The 15,520-nt window shown below is 45.8% G+C and overlaps 1 protein-coding gene and 1 pseudogene across 2 annotated transcripts in view; both read right to left on the bottom strand.

Moving 5' to 3' along the window:
* Positions 1 to 12,380, bottom strand: part of LOC106591814 (ryanodine receptor 2-like) — a 503,114-nt pseudogene extending 490,734 nt beyond the window's left edge.
* A 112-nt stretch (positions 12,381 to 12,492) lies between these two features.
* The window catches only part of LOC106577298 (methionine synthase), a 39,945-nt gene continuing 36,917 nt past the window's right edge, over positions 12,493 to 15,520 (bottom strand). For both annotated transcript variants that reach the window (XM_045701185.1, XM_045701186.1), the window contains one exon: positions 12,493 to 13,983. In XM_045701185.1, the coding sequence (XP_045557141.1) occupies positions 13,897 to 13,983 (87 nt within the window). In that variant the 3' untranslated portion in view covers positions 12,493 to 13,896. The remainder of the gene's footprint in view (positions 13,984 to 15,520) is intronic.

Raw genomic sequence — 15,520 nt, 5'->3', positions numbered from 1 at the left:
TTCTGTCATCTGGACTAGGACTTCTGAAGATACGGGTTGTTCTACCTCTACAGTACACCTTGTGTTAGAGTAGTCTACATTGCATAGATGGACCACAGTAATCATAAGTACCTGGTAGAGTACATGGTGGAGTACCTGTAGAGTACTTGGTAGAGTACCTGATGGAGTGCCTGGTAGAGTACCTGGTAGAGTACTTGCCACTTAGAATTAGCATTGTACTGTAAGTGCCCTACCTTCCTAAAACAAGTACTTCAATCTTCTAGAATCGTCCAAAAATATTTCCTGCTGTGAAGTAAATGTATATTGTGGTCATAACCAATCATTTGCTGATGACATGTGTCAGCTAAGCTGTTCTCTGACCCTCCAAAAGGTCATTTGGTCTGAATACACTGGACAGAGGGTCAGTCTAACCACTAGTCAGTCTAACCTCTAGTCAGTCTAACCACTAGTCAGTCTAACCACTAGTCAGTCTAACCTCTAGTCAGTCTAACCACTGGTCAGTCTAACCACTAGTCAGTCTAACCACTAGTCAGTCTAACCACTAGTCAGTCTAACCTCTAACCTCTAGTCAGTCTAACCTCTAGTCGGTCTAACCTCTAGTCGGTCTACCCACTAGTCAGTCTAACCTCTAGTCAGTCTAACCACTAGTCAGTCTAACCACTAGTTAGTCTAACCACTAGTCAGTCTAACCTCTAGTCAGTCTAACCACTAGTCAGTCTAACCACTAGTCAGTCTAACCACTAGTCAGTCTAACCTCCAGGCTACCTGCCGCCCCATTGGACAGAGGGATACCTAGTCAGTCTAGTCAGTCTAACCACTAGTCAGTCTAACCACTAGTAAGTCTAACCTCTAGTCAGTCTAACCACTAGTCAGTCTAACCACTAGTCAGTCTAACCACTAGTTAGTCTAACCACTAGTCAGTCTAACCTCTAGTCAGTCTAACATCTAGTCAGTCTAACATCTAGTCAGTCTAACCACTAGTCAGTCTAACCACTAGTCAGTCTAACCACTAGTCAGTCTAACCACTAGGCTACCTGCCGCCCCATTGGCCAGAGGGATACCTAGTCAGTCTAACCCCTAGGCTACCTGCCGCCCCATTGGCCAGAGGGATACCTAGTCAGTCTAACCACTAGTCAGTCTAACCACTAGTCAGTCTAACCTCTAGTCAGTCTAACCACTAGTCAGTCTAACCACTAGTCAGCAGGTAACCTCTAGTCAGTCTAACCACTAGTCAGTCTAACCACTAGTCAGTTTAACATCTAGTCAGTCTAACCACTAGTCAGTCTAACCACTAGTCAGTCTAACCACTAGGCTACCTGCCGCCCCATTGGCCAGAGGGATACCTAGTCAGTCTAACCACTAGGCTACCTGCCGCCCCATTGGCCAGAGGGATACCTAGTCAGTCTAACCACTAGTCAGCAGGTAACCACTAGTCAGTGTAACCACTAGGCTACCTGCCGCCCCATTGGCCAGAGGGATACCTAGTCAGTCTAACCACTAGTCAGCAGGTAACCACTAGTCAGTGTAACCACTAGGCTACCTGCCGCCCCATTGGCCAGAGGGATACCTAGTCAGTCTAACCACTAGTCAGCAGGTAACCACTAGTCAGTGTAACCACTAGGCTACCTGCCACCCCATTGGCCAGAGGGATACCTAGTCAGTTTAACCACTAGGCTACCTGCCGCCCCATTGGCCAGAGGGATACCTAGTCAGTCTAACCCCTAGGCTACCTGCCGCCCCATTGGACAGAGGAATACCTAGTCAGTCTAACCACTAGTCAGTCTAACCTCTAGTCAGTCTAACCACTAGTCAGTCTAACCACTAGTCAGTCTAACCACTAGTCAGTCTAACCTCTAGTCAGTCTAACCACTAGTCAGCAGGTAACCTCTAGTCAGTCTAACCACTAGTCAGTCTAACCACTAGTCAGTCGAACCACTAGTCAGTCGAACCACTAGTCAGTCGAACCACTAGTCAGTCGAACCACTAGTCAGTCTAACCACGAGGCTACCTGCCGCCCCATTGGCCAGAGGGATACCTAGTCAGTCTAACCACTAGGCTACCTGCCGCCCCATTGGCCAGAGGGATACCTAGTCAGTCTAACCACTAGTCAGCAGGTAACCACTAGTCAGTGTAACCACTAGGCTACCTGCCGCCCCATTGGCCAGAGGGATACCTAGTCAGTCTAACCACTAGTCAGCAGGTAACCACTAGTCAGTGTAACCACTAGGCTACCGTCCGCCCCATTGGCCAGAGGGATTCCTAGTCAGTCTAACCACTAGGCTACCTGCCACCCCATTGGCCAGAGGGATACCTAGTCAGTCTAACCACTAGGCTACCTGCCGCCCCATTGGCCAGAGGGATACCTAGTCAGTCTAACCCCTAGGCTACCTGCCGCCCCATTGGACAGAGGGATACCTAGTCAGTCTAACCACTAGGCTACCTGCCGCCCCATTGGACAGAGGGATACCAAGTCAGTCTAACCACTAGGCTACCTGCCGCCCCATTGGCCAGAGGGATACCTAGTCAGTCTAACCACTAGTCAGCAGGTAACCACAAGTCAGTGTAACCACTAGGCTACCTGCCGCCCCATTGGCCAGAGGGATAACTAGTCAGTCTAACCACTAGGCTACCTGCCGCCCCATTGGCCAGAGGGATACCTAGTCAGTCTAACCACTAGTCAGCAGGTAACCACTAGTCAGTGTAACCACTAGGCTACCTGCCGCCCCATTGGCCAGAGGGATACCTAGTCAGTCTAACCACTAGTCAGCAGGTAACCACTAGTCAGTGTAACCACTAGGCTACCGTCCGCCCCATTGGCCAGAGGGATTCCTAGTCAGTCTAACCACTAGGCTACCTGCCACCCCATTGGCCAGAGGGATACCTAGTCAGTCTAACCACTAGGCTACCTGCCGCCCCATTGGCCAGAGGGATACCTAGTCAGTCTAACCCCTAGGCTACCTGCCGCCCCATTGGACAGAGGGATACCTAGTCAGTCTAACCACTAGGCTACCTGCCGCCCCATTGGACAGAGGGATACCAAGTCAGTCTAACCACTAGGCTACCTGCCGCCCCATTGGCCAGAGGGATACCTAGTCAGTCTAACCACTAGTCAGCAGGTAACCACAAGTCAGTGTAACCACTAGGCTACCTGCCGCCCCATTGGCCAGAGGGATACCTAGTCAGTCTAACCACTAGTCAGCAGGTAACCACTAGTCAGTGTAACCACTAGGCTACCTGCCGCCCCATTGGCCAGAGGGATACCTAGTCAGTCTAACCACTAGTCAGCAGGTAACCACTAGTCAGTGTAACCACTAGGCTACCTGCCGCCCCATTGGACAGAGGGATACCTAGTCAGTCTAACCACTAGGCTACCTGCCGCCCCATTGGCCAGAGGGCCTTGAGTAGATGGGGCTAGAGTCTATCTGAGAACACGTCTATTCTAACACACTGGAATGACATGAGGGCCAAAACCCTTCACCCATATCACTATGTATGGAAGCAACACAGCTGCTACTGGGGACATTGGGTCCTTGGCTCAGCTAGCCTGCAGGGTTGGGACAGAGAGGAGGAAGAACCTCTGTCTAGGGTGAGAGGTATGGGAGGAAGAGGAAGAACATCTCTATGGTGAGAGTTATGGGAGGATGATGAAGAACCTTAATGGGGAGAGTTATGGGAGGAAGAGGATGAACCTCTGTCTAGGGTGAGAGATATGGAGGAAGAGGATGAACATCTCTATGGTGAGAGATATAGAGGAAGAGGAAGAACCTCTATGGTGAGAGTTATGGGAGGAAGAGGAAGAACCTCTGTCTAGGGTGAGAGGTGTGGAGGAAGAGGATGAACCTCTCTCTATGGTGAGAGTTATGGGAGGAAGAGAATGAACCTCTCTATGGTGAGAGTTATGGGAGGAAGAGGATGAACCTCTTTATGGTGAGAGTTATGGGAGGAAGAGGATGAACCTCTTTATGGTGAGAGTTATGGGAGGAAGAGGATGAACCTCTCTATGGTGAGAGTTATGGAGGAAGAGGAAGAACCACTCTCTATGGTGAGAGTTATGTGAGGAAGAGGATGAACCTCTCTATGGTGAGAGTTATGGGAGGAAGAGGATGAACCTCTCTCTATGGTGAGAGTTATGGGAGGAAGAGGATGAGCCTCTCTCTATGGTGAGAGTTATGGGAGGAAGAGGAAGAACCTCTCTATGGCGAGAGTTATGGGAGGAAGAGGAAGAACCTCTCTCTATGGTGAGAGTTATGGGAGGAAGAGGATGAACCTCTCTATGGTGAGAGTTATGGAGGAAGAGGAAGAACCTCTCTATGGTGAGAGTTATGTGAGGAAGAGGATGAACCTCTCTATGGTGAGAGTTATGGGAGGAAGAGGATGAACCTCTCTCTATGGTGAGAGTTATGGGAGGAAGAGGATGAGCCTCTCTCTATGGTGAGAGTTATGGAGGAAGAGGATGAACCTCTCTATGGTGAGAGTTATGGAGGAAGAGGATGAACCTCTCTCTATGGTGAGAGTTATGGAGGAAGAGGAAGAACCTCTCTCTATGGTGAGAGTTATGGGAGGAAGAGGATGAAGCTCTCTCTATGGTGAGAGTTATGGGAGGAAGAGGATGAACCTCTCTATGGTGAGAGTTATGGGAGGAAGAGGATGAACCTCTCTCTATGGTGAGAGTTATGGGAGGAAGAGGATGAACCTCTCTATGGTGAGAGTTATGGGAGGAAGAGGATGAACCTCTCTCTATGGTGAGAGTTATGGGAGGAAGATGATGAATCTCTCTCTATGGTGAGAGTTATGGGAGGAAGATGATGAATCTCTCTCTATGGTGAGAGTTATGGGAGGAAGAGGATGAACCTCTCTATGGTGAGAGTTATGGGAGGATGATGAAGAACCTTAATGGTGAGAGTTATGGAGGAAGAGGATGAACCTCTGTCTAGGGTGAGAGATATGGAGGAAGAGGATGAACATCTCTATGGTGAGAGTTATGGGAGGAAGAGGATTAACCTCTTTATGGTGAGAGTTATGGGAGGAAGAGGATGAACCTCTCTATGGTGAGAGTTATGGGAGGAAGAGGAAGAACCTCTCTCTATGGTGAGAGTTATGGGAGGAAGAGGAAGAACCTCTCTATGGTGAGAGTTATGGGAGGAAGAGGATGAATCTCTCTATGGTGAGAGTTATGTGAGGAAGAGGATGAACCTCTCTATGGTGAGAGTTATGGGAGGAAGAGGAAGAACCTCTCTCTATGGTGAGAGTTATGTGAGGAAGAGGAAGAACCTCTCTCTATGGTGAGAGTTATGTGAGGAAGAGGAAGAACCTCTCTCTATGGTGAGAGTTATGGGAGGAAGAGGATGAACCTCTCTATGGTGAGAGTTATGTGAGGAAGAGGATGAACCTCTCTATGGTGAGAGTTATGGGAGGAAGAGGATGAACCTCTCTCTATGGTGAGAGTTATGGGAGGAAGAGGATGAGCCTCTCTCTATGGTGAGAGTTATGGGAGGAAGAGGAAGAACCTCTCTCTATGGTGAGAGTTATGGGAGGAAGAGGATGAACCTCTCTATGGTGAGAGTTATGGGAGGAAGAGGAAGAACCTCTCTCTATGGTGAGAGTTATGTGAGGAAGAGGATGAACCTCTCTATGGCGAGAGTTATGGGAGGAAGAGGATGAACCTCTCTCTATGGTGAGAGTTATGGGAGGAAGAGGATGAACCTCTCTATGGTGAGAGTTATGGGAGGAAGAGGATGAACCTCTCTATAGTGAGAGTTATGGAGGAAGATGAAGAACCTTAATGGTGAGAGTTATGGGAGGAAGATGAAGAACCTCTCTATGGTGAGAGTTATGGAGGAAGAGGATGAACCTCTCTCTATGGTGAGAGTTATGGAGGAAGAGGAAGAACCTCTCTCTATGGTGAGAGTTATGGAGGAAGAGGAAGAACCTCTCTCTATGGTGAGAGTTATGGAGGAAGAGGATGAACCTCTCTCTATGGTGAGAGTTATGGAGGAAGAGGAAGAACCTCTCTATGGTGAGAGTTATGGGAGGAAGAGGATGAACCTCTCTCTATGGTGAGAGTTATGTGAGGAAGAGGATGAACCTCTCTATGGTGAGAGTTATGGGAGGAAGAGGATGAACCTCTCTATGGTGAGAGTTATGGGAGGAAGAGGAAGAACCTCTCTCTATGGTGAGAGTTATGGGAGGAAGAGGAAGAACCTCTCTCTATGGTGAGAGTTATGGAGGAAGAGGAAGAACCTCTCTCTATGGTGAGAGTTATGGGAGGAAGAGGAAGAACCTCTCTCTATGGTGAGAGTTATGGGAGGAAGAGGAAGAACCTCTCTCTATGGTGAGAGTTATGGAGGAAGAGGAAGAACCTCTCTCTATGGTGAGAGTTATGTGAGAAAGAGGATGAACCTCTCTATGGTGAGAGTTATGGGAGGAAGAGGATGAACCTCTCTATGGTGAGAGTTATGGGAGGAAGAGGAAGAACCTCTCTCTATGGTGAGAGTTATGGGAGGAAGAGGATGAACCTCTCTATGGTGAGAGTTATGGGAGGAAGAGGAAGAACCTCTATAGAGAGAGTTATGGAGGAAGAGGATGAACCTCTGTCTAGGGTGAGAGATATGGAGGAAGAGGATGAACATCTCTATGGTGAGAGATATGGAGGAAGAGGAAGAACCTCTATGGTGACAGTTATGGGAGGAAGAGGAAGAACCTCTGTCTAGGGTGAGAGTAATGGGAGGAAGAGGATGAACCTCTCTCTATGGTGAGAGATATGGGAGGAAGATGAAGAACCTCTCTATGGTGAGAGATATGGAGGAAGATGAAGAACCTCTCTCTATGGTGAGAGTTATGGGAGGAAGAGGATGAACCTCTCTATGGTGAGAGTTATGGAGGAAGAGGAAGAACCTCTCTATGGTGAGAGTTATGTGAGGAAGAGGAAGAACCTCTCTCTATGGTGAGAGTTATGGGAGGAAGAGGATGAACCTCTCTATGGTGAGAGTTATGGGAGGAAGAGGATGAACCTCTCTATGGTGAGAGTTATGGAGGAAGAGGAAGAACCTCTCTCTATGGTGAGAGTTATGGGAGGAAGAGGATGAACCTCTCTATGGTGAGAGTTATGGAGGAAGAGGAAGAACCTCTCTCTATGGTGAGAGTTATGGGAGGAAGAGGATGAACCTCTCTATGGTGAGAGATATGGAGGAAGAGGAAGAACCTCTCTATGGTGAGAGTTATGGAGGAAGAGGATGAACCTCTCTATGGTGAGAGTTATGGGAGGAAGAGGAAGAACCTCTCTATGGTGAGAGTTATGGAGGAAGAGGAAGAACCTCTCTATGGTGAGAGTTATGGAGGAAGAGGATGAACCTCTCTATGGTGAGAGTTATGGGAGGAAGAGGATGAACCTCTCTCTATGGTGAGAGTTATGGGAGGAAGAGGATGAACCTCTCTATGGTGAGAGTTATGGGAGGAAGAGGATGAACCTCTATGGTGAGAGTTATGGGAGGAAGAGGATGAATCTCTATGGTGAGAGTTATGGGTGGAAGAGGATGAACCTCTCTATGGTGAGAGTTATGGGAGGAAGAGGATGAATCTCTCTATGGTGAGAGTTATGGGAGGAAGAGGATGAACCTCTCTATGGTGAGAGTTATGGGAGGAATTTCTCCAAAGCTCAGTGGTCCTGAGTCTGCACAACACTGCCAGGACCGAGGCTCAAGGGAGACACTCAAGTTTTTTAATCCTGTATCTCTTGACACATTGATGAAAATAGTCATGGCCTCTAAACCTTCCAGCTGCATACTGGACCCTAATTCCAACTGAACTACTGAAAGAGCTTCTTCCTGTGCTTGGCCCTCCTATGTTGAACATAATAAACGGCTCTCTATCCACCGGATGTGTACCAAACTCACTAAAAGTGGCAGTAATAAAGCCTCTCTTGAAAAAGCCAAACCTTGACCCAGAAAGTATTTTCAAAACTAAAATCGGTCTGTATCGAATCTCAACTCACTGCCTTCCTGAAGACAAACAATGTATACGAAACGCTTCAGTCTGGTTTTAGACCCCATCATAGCACTGAGACTGCACTTGACAAGGTGGTAAATGACCTTTTAACGGCTGTCCTCGTGCTCCTAGACTTTAGTGCTGCTTTTGATACCATCGATCACCACATTCTTTTGGAGAGATTGGAAACCCAAATTGGTCTACACGGACAAGTTCTGGCCTGGTTTAGATGTTATCTGTCAGAAAGATATCAGTTTGTCTCTGTGGATGGTTTGTCCTCTGACAAATCAACTGTACATTTCGGTGTTCCTCAAGGTTCCGTTTTAGGACCACTATGGTTTTCACAACATATTTTACCTCTTGGTAATGTCATTATGAAACATAATCTTTACGATACACAGCTGTACATTTCGATGAAACATGGTGAAGCCCAAAAATGTCCCTCTCTGGAAACCTGTGTTTCAGACATAAGTAAGTGGATGGCGGCAAAGGGCCTTGAGTACTTTTAAACTCGGACAAAACAGAGATGCTTGTTCTAGGTCCCAAGAAACAAAGAGATCTTCTGTTGGATCTGACAATTAATCTTGATGGTTGTACAGTCGTCTCAAATAAAACTGTGAAGCACCCCTGCATTACTCTGGACACTGATCTCTCTTTTGACGAACTTATCAAGAATATTTCAAGGACAGCTTTTTTCCATCTACGTAACATTGCAAAAATCAGAAACTTTCTGTCCAAAAATGATGCAGAAAAATGTATCCATGCTTTTGTCACTTCTAGGTTAGACTACTGCAATGCTCTACTTTCCCGGCTAAAGCACTAAATAAAATTCAGTTAGTGCTAAACACGGCTGCTAGAATCTTGACTAGAACCCCAAACTTTGATCATATTACTCCAGTGCTAGTATCTCTACACTGGCTTCCTGTTAAGGCTAGGGCTGATTTCAAGGCTTTACTGCTAACCTACAAAGCATTACATGGGCTTGCTCCTATCTATCTTTCTGATTTGATCCTGCCGTGCATACCTACACGTACGCTACGGTCACAAGACACAGGTCACAAGACACATTGTCCCTAGAATTTCTAAGCAAACAGCTGGAGGCAGGGCTTTCTCCTATAGAGCTCCATTTTTATGGAATGGTCTGCCTATCCATGTGAGAGACGCAGACTCGGTCTCAACCTTTAAGTCTTTACTGAAGACTTATCTCTTCAGTAGGTCCTATGATTGAGTGTAGTCCGGCCCAGGAGTGTGAAGGTGGATGGAAAGGCACTGGAGCAACGAACCGCCCTTGCTGTCTCTGCCTGGCCGGTTCCCCTCTCTCCACTGGGATTCTCTGCCTCTAACCCTATTACAGGGGCTGAGTCACTGGCTTTCTGGTGCTCTTCCATGCCATCCCTAGGAGGGGTGCGTCACTTGAGTGGGTTGAGTCTCTGACGTGATCTTCTTGTCCGGGTTGACGCCCCCCTCGGGTTTGTGCCGTGGGGGAGATCTTTGTGGGCTATACTCGGCCTTCTCTCAGGATGGTAAGTTGGTGGTTGAATGTATCCCTCTAGTGGTGTGGGGGCTGTGCTTTGGCAAAGTGGGTGGGGTTATATCCTGCCTGGTTGGCCCTGTCTGGGGGTATAGTCGGACAGGGCCACAGTGTCTCCTGACCCCTCCTGTCTCAGCCTTATCCGGTGTCCTGTGTGAATTTAAGTATGCTCCCTCTAATTCTCTCTCTCTCTTTCTCTCGGAGGACCTGAGCCCTAGGACCATGCCTCAGGACTACCTGATTCCCCCCAGAAATGTCCGGGAACTTGCAGGTGCCTTGGTGGAAGAGTGGGGTAACATCTCACAGCAAGAACTGGCAAATCTGGTGCAGTCCACGAGGAGGAGATGCACTGCAGTACTTAATGCAGCTGGTGGCCACACCAGATACTGACTGTTACTTTTGATTTTGACCCCCCCTTTCTTCAGGGACACATTATTCAATTTCTGTTAGTCACATGTCTGTGGAACTTGTTCAGTTTATGTCTGTTGTTGAATCTTATGTTCATACAAATATTTACACATGTTAAAGTTTGCTGAAAATAAACGCAGTTGACAGTGAGAGGACGTTTCTTTTTTTTTGCTGAGTTTATAACAGCCTGATGATGAGACTACAGCCTAGACTACATATGACCAATTCCATAACAGACTGCTGCTGTGACTCAGATGTGTCCCTTTAAAATGTCAAACAAAAAAAACAATGATTGCAAAGTTTAACAAACCATACAACTCCATAAAGATATCTGGATTGGTCTGGATTGAAGCCAAACCAACAGTCAGTATAAACCACTCCTGTGTTTAGCCTACAGACAGACATCTCTCCTCCTATTTTTGTGTTGAGATACAGAGAGACAGAGAGAGACAGAGAGAGATAGAGAGAGAGAGAGAGAGAGCGAGAGAGAGGGAGAGAGAGAGCAGGAGAGAGAGCGAGAGAGAGAGAGAGAGAGAGAGCAGGAGGCAGACATTCTGTTCAGGAGTGATGCTGCAAGATCAGCCCAGGGCAGAGGAGGGGAGAGAGGCTGCTATCTATAAGGTAGCAATTGTCATTATGTTAAATAATGCAGCAAATCAAATGACAGAAAATTAATATTAAAACATTTGTAAATTAGCTTACATCACTATGCAAGCAAACAGACATGTGGACACCAGCTCCCACATTCTGATGGACTGGGCATTACAGCCTAGATGGACTGGGCATTTCAGCCTAGACGGACTGGGCATTACAGCCTAGACGGACTGGGCATTACAGCCTAGACGGACTGGGCATTACAGCCTAGACGGACTGGGCATTACAGCCTAGACGGACTGGGCATTACAGCCTAGATGGACTGGGTATTACAGCCTAGATGGATTGGGCATTACAGCCTAGACGGACTCAGACTGGGCATTACAGCCTAGACGGACTGGGCATTACAGCCTAGATGGACTGGGCATTACAGCCTAGATGGACTCAGACTGGGCATTACAGCCTAGACGGACTGGGCATTACAGCCTAGATGGACTGGGTATTACAGCCTAGATGGACTGGGCATTACAGCCTAGATGGACTGGGTATTACAGCCTAGATGGATTGGGCATTACAGCCTAGATGGATTGGGCATTACAGCCTAAATGTAGATGAACAAACTCACACACACTGCCCAGGTAGATAACATCGTTGAAACACCTTTGCAGTTGTAGACTATCAACAAATGAATATATATTTTCCTATTCATCACCACAACTACCTCCCGCCCCTCGCATGTCACGGCATGTAGCTGACTGCAGTGGTGAACCGATAGGATAGAGCAAAGTGTTATAAACTCAGTGTTTAGCATAGGGCTCAATAACGGCTATTCCATAGATATAAACTACTACCTTTGTCCACAATTCAATCCGTGACATCTAAATCATTGTTTTTCACCGTATTTGTCCTATTTCACCACCTCGGCATCCGTAGGCTACTTTTACAGTAAAACCAAGCTCGGTCGCTCCATCCTTCCGACACCCACGATGCGACTTCCAGATGGCACCGTAGATGATGCGACATCGTCATGACGAATCACGTTCAACCATTTGTCAAGAATCTAGTGAACTTAAAAGTCTAATTAATTTAGTCGTAAATTAAACATGACATGACACATAAAGCTGGCCATTGTAGTCTCTGCGCTCAGCTCGGGCGCAGCAGCTTGCGGTAAACTCTGCGCCAACAGCCAGAACCGAGCCGGTGGATTCTAACGCGATGCAGACAAGTCAACAGCAGTATCAAACCGACATATTACAACAGCGTAATCGCTTAGAAATACACTTACGGTTCGTAAGAACTGGATTTCATCTTCGCCGGCTTCTCCCGCATCAGCCATAGTTGCCGTCCGCGACAGAGCCCCGACAGAACCGAACGGGAGTATCCGTGTGGAGGCGACAGAGCCCCGACAGAACCGAACGGGAGTATCCGTGTGGAGGCGACAGAGCCCCGACAGAACCGAACGGGAATATCCGTGTGGAGGCGACAGAAAGCAGCGCCAGGGATTCTGCTGACTGGAGCTCTACAATAACCCAGTATGTTGGAATCGTTACATATTCAGAAAGGGAGGAGGTGTGCAGGTGTGTGTGTGTGTGTGTGTGAGCCGAGACTTCAACATGATCACCGTGCCCCCTCTTCCGGTATCATTGGGAAACAGATGGTGCAGCAACATGAACGGATGACGGAAGATAGCGACACTACTGTTATCGAAGAACGGTGTAGTATACCGACGGTGGTTAGGAGATTCTGGTCGATTTAATCAGTTTGGAGGCATTCAAATTCGTTAAGATATGATTAGCTTGCGGTATGTCAGTAATGTTGCTGTTCCGTTTTTATCATGGGAGGCATAACCCGATCAATCAACCAACCAATCAATCAATATTTCAATACAAGGCCAGACAATATAGTATATAAACTGTTAAGAGTGATGTAGCTAGTGTTGTTTTGTAATCGTATAATACAGCAGACGAGAGACAACATACTGAGCAAATTATTTTATACTAAATGAATATGGTTTCCAGATAAAACATTGTAATCTCAGAACATTCATAACATAAAAATCACTACTTCTTTTCAGAAATAGTGGACACCTCCAGGGTAAATCGATGACAATGATAACTGGTCAGTCATAGTTTTTGGCACATTTCTTTAAGACAAATTGTGAAACAAATAAAAAAATCATTGAAATCCGTAATTTACAATACCCAGTCATAAAAACATGTACCTTTTTTAGAGGTTTAGACATTAATACAGCATGTCAAGTAAGTAAGTGTACATTTTGTGATGAAGACCATGTTTACTAATTATAATTTTGTAAACAAGTTGTATCTAATTAGCCTAAATACAATCTCAAATAAAAAAACTGCTGAGGAAATGTAAGTCTTCTAGAACTTAATATGTCCCTAATGATAAAATCACATTCTGACATTAACCATATGAATCTGTTAATGATTTTAAATCTAAGATTGTGATTTCCATTAAAAAGTATAAATGACTTTGGCAACAGCTGTTATATTAAAACTGTAAAATGTTAGACCATACAAACAGCTCAATTTCTTTACTGACAGGTGGCCATTTTGAAAATAGCTATAAAAAAATAGAAAATAAACGTTTTTTTTTTTCAAGTTGAGCCTTGGTTCATGTGAAGTGTATGTTTAAAAAAAAAATCTGGCCCTTTAAGTAGGGTCTAGAAGGGATGCAGCTTTTTTCAGAATTTACTTTTCGTAGCAAGTTAGGAGAATTAGGTTAAGGTTAGGAGAATTAACGTAGCAGGTTAGGGAGAATTAACGTAGCAGGTTAGGGAGAATTAACGTAGCAGGTTAGGGAGAATTAACGTAGCAGGTTAGGGAGAATTAACGTAGCAGTTTAGGGAGAATTAACGTAGCAGTTTAGGAGAATTAACGTAGCAGGTTAGGGAGAATTAACGTAGCAGGTTAGGGAGAATTAACGCAGCAGGTTAGGGAGAATTAACGCAGCAGGTTAGGGAGAATTAACGCAGCAGGTTAGGGAGAATTAACGCAGCAGGTTAGGGAGAATTAACGCAGCAGGTTAGGGAGAATTAACGCAGCGGGTTAGGGAGAATTAACGCAGCAGGTTAGGGAGAATTAACGCAGCAGGTTAGGGAGAATTAACGCAGCAGGTTAGGGTGAATTAACGCAGCAGGTTAGGGTGAATTAACGCAGCAGGTTAGGGTGAATTAACGTAGCAGGTTAGGAGAATTGGATTAAGGTTGGGAAAAGGGTTAGAATTTGTCAACTTTTGACATCAATTTGACAAAAGCTGTATCCCATCTAGACATGACCATTGAGCAGCCGCCTCTGTTTTCTAGGTAGTGGTTGTGGATGCAGAAGTGTCGTAGCCCAGGATTGGTTGAAGTATCACTGTCAGTCGGTGTCGTAGCCCAGGATTGGCCCCAGCCAGCGTTCCACCTCTGACACTGGCATCTCTTTCCTCCCAGCATAGTCCTCCACCTATGGTAACATGACACACCACACATTAACACCATTAACATGTCATGACATTCCAGACATTAACATAATGTCATGACATACCACACATTAATACCATTAACATAATGTCATGACATACCAGACATTAACATAATGTCATGACATACCACACATTAACACCATTAACATAATGTCATGACATACCAGACATTAACAACAGTAACATGTCATGACATACCAGACATGAACACCATTAACATGCCATGACATACCACACATGAACAACAGTAACAATGTCATGACATACCAGACATTAACATAATGCCATGACATACCATACATTAACATAATGTCATGACATACCACACATTAACAACATTAACACTGTCATGACATACCACACATTAACAACATCAACATACTGTCATGACATACCACACATTAACAACATCAACATGTCATACCACACATTAACAACAGTAACACTGTCATGACATACCACACATTAACAACATCAACATACTGTCATGACATACCACACATTAACAACATCAACATGTCATACCACACATTAACATAATGTCATAACATACCACACATTAACAACAGTAACATAATGCCATGACACATTAACAACAGTAACATGTCATGACATACCACATATTAACATAATGTCATGACATACCACACATTAACAACAGTAACATAATGTCATGACATCCCAAGGTGATGAGACTAGACCTGCCAACCTTGAACAATTTTTATGAGTGCCACTTTAGCTCGGCGGTGGCATCCCTGACCCTCACTACGGCGGGTATGCGACACCCACACTGCTCAGATAAACCTATCCTAGTCTAATGATGTTGTTGACAGAAGACTACCTCTGTATGAATGGTAGCATATAGATTGATGGGTACTTGGTGATGGCTGTCAGTTAAGAACACATTTTTATTTACAATGACGGCCTGCCGGGGAACAGTGGGGTTACCTGCCTTGTTCAGGGGGCAGAACAACAGATTTTTACCTTTGTCAGTTTGAGGATTCGATCCAGCAACCTTTCGGTTAGCGGCCCAACGCTCTAACCGCTAGGCTACCTGCCGCCCCAAGTACATGTAAAATCCCATAGAGAATGCTAACTAAATGCTAACGAGCGCATTGCGAACATTTTGGACAGTTTCTGACCTAAACTATACAAGTACACTCATAAATACTACTCAGTCTGCTGTATGAACAAAACATATATTAGACAGCAAGGCTCTTGATTAAGGAGGGGATTCTCTGCTGTTACTAGGCGAATGCCTGATTTTGGAAGAAGCTAACCACTTAGCTAGATAGCTAACGTGGCTACTAAATTAGCAAACCAAATATAGAACTGCAGAGCTTTTAGAAAGTTAGACAGGATTCAAACCAGGGACTGTAGTGACACCTCTTGCACTGAGGATGCAGTGCCTTAGACCGCTGTGCCACTCGGGAGCCCAATTGTCAGTGGGGTTTGAAAACAGCGCCCCCTTATGGTGGGCTGTTAATCAGTTACATTCAACTCTGAGCCTGTATCAGT

Source organism: Salmo salar, chromosome ssa18, assembly GCF_905237065.1.
Source record: "Salmo salar chromosome ssa18, Ssal_v3.1, whole genome shotgun sequence".
NCBI lineage: Eukaryota > Metazoa > Chordata > Actinopteri > Salmoniformes > Salmonidae > Salmo > Salmo salar.
The sequence above is the reverse complement of the archived record's forward strand: the minus strand, read 5'-3'. Positions and strand labels throughout refer to the sequence as shown.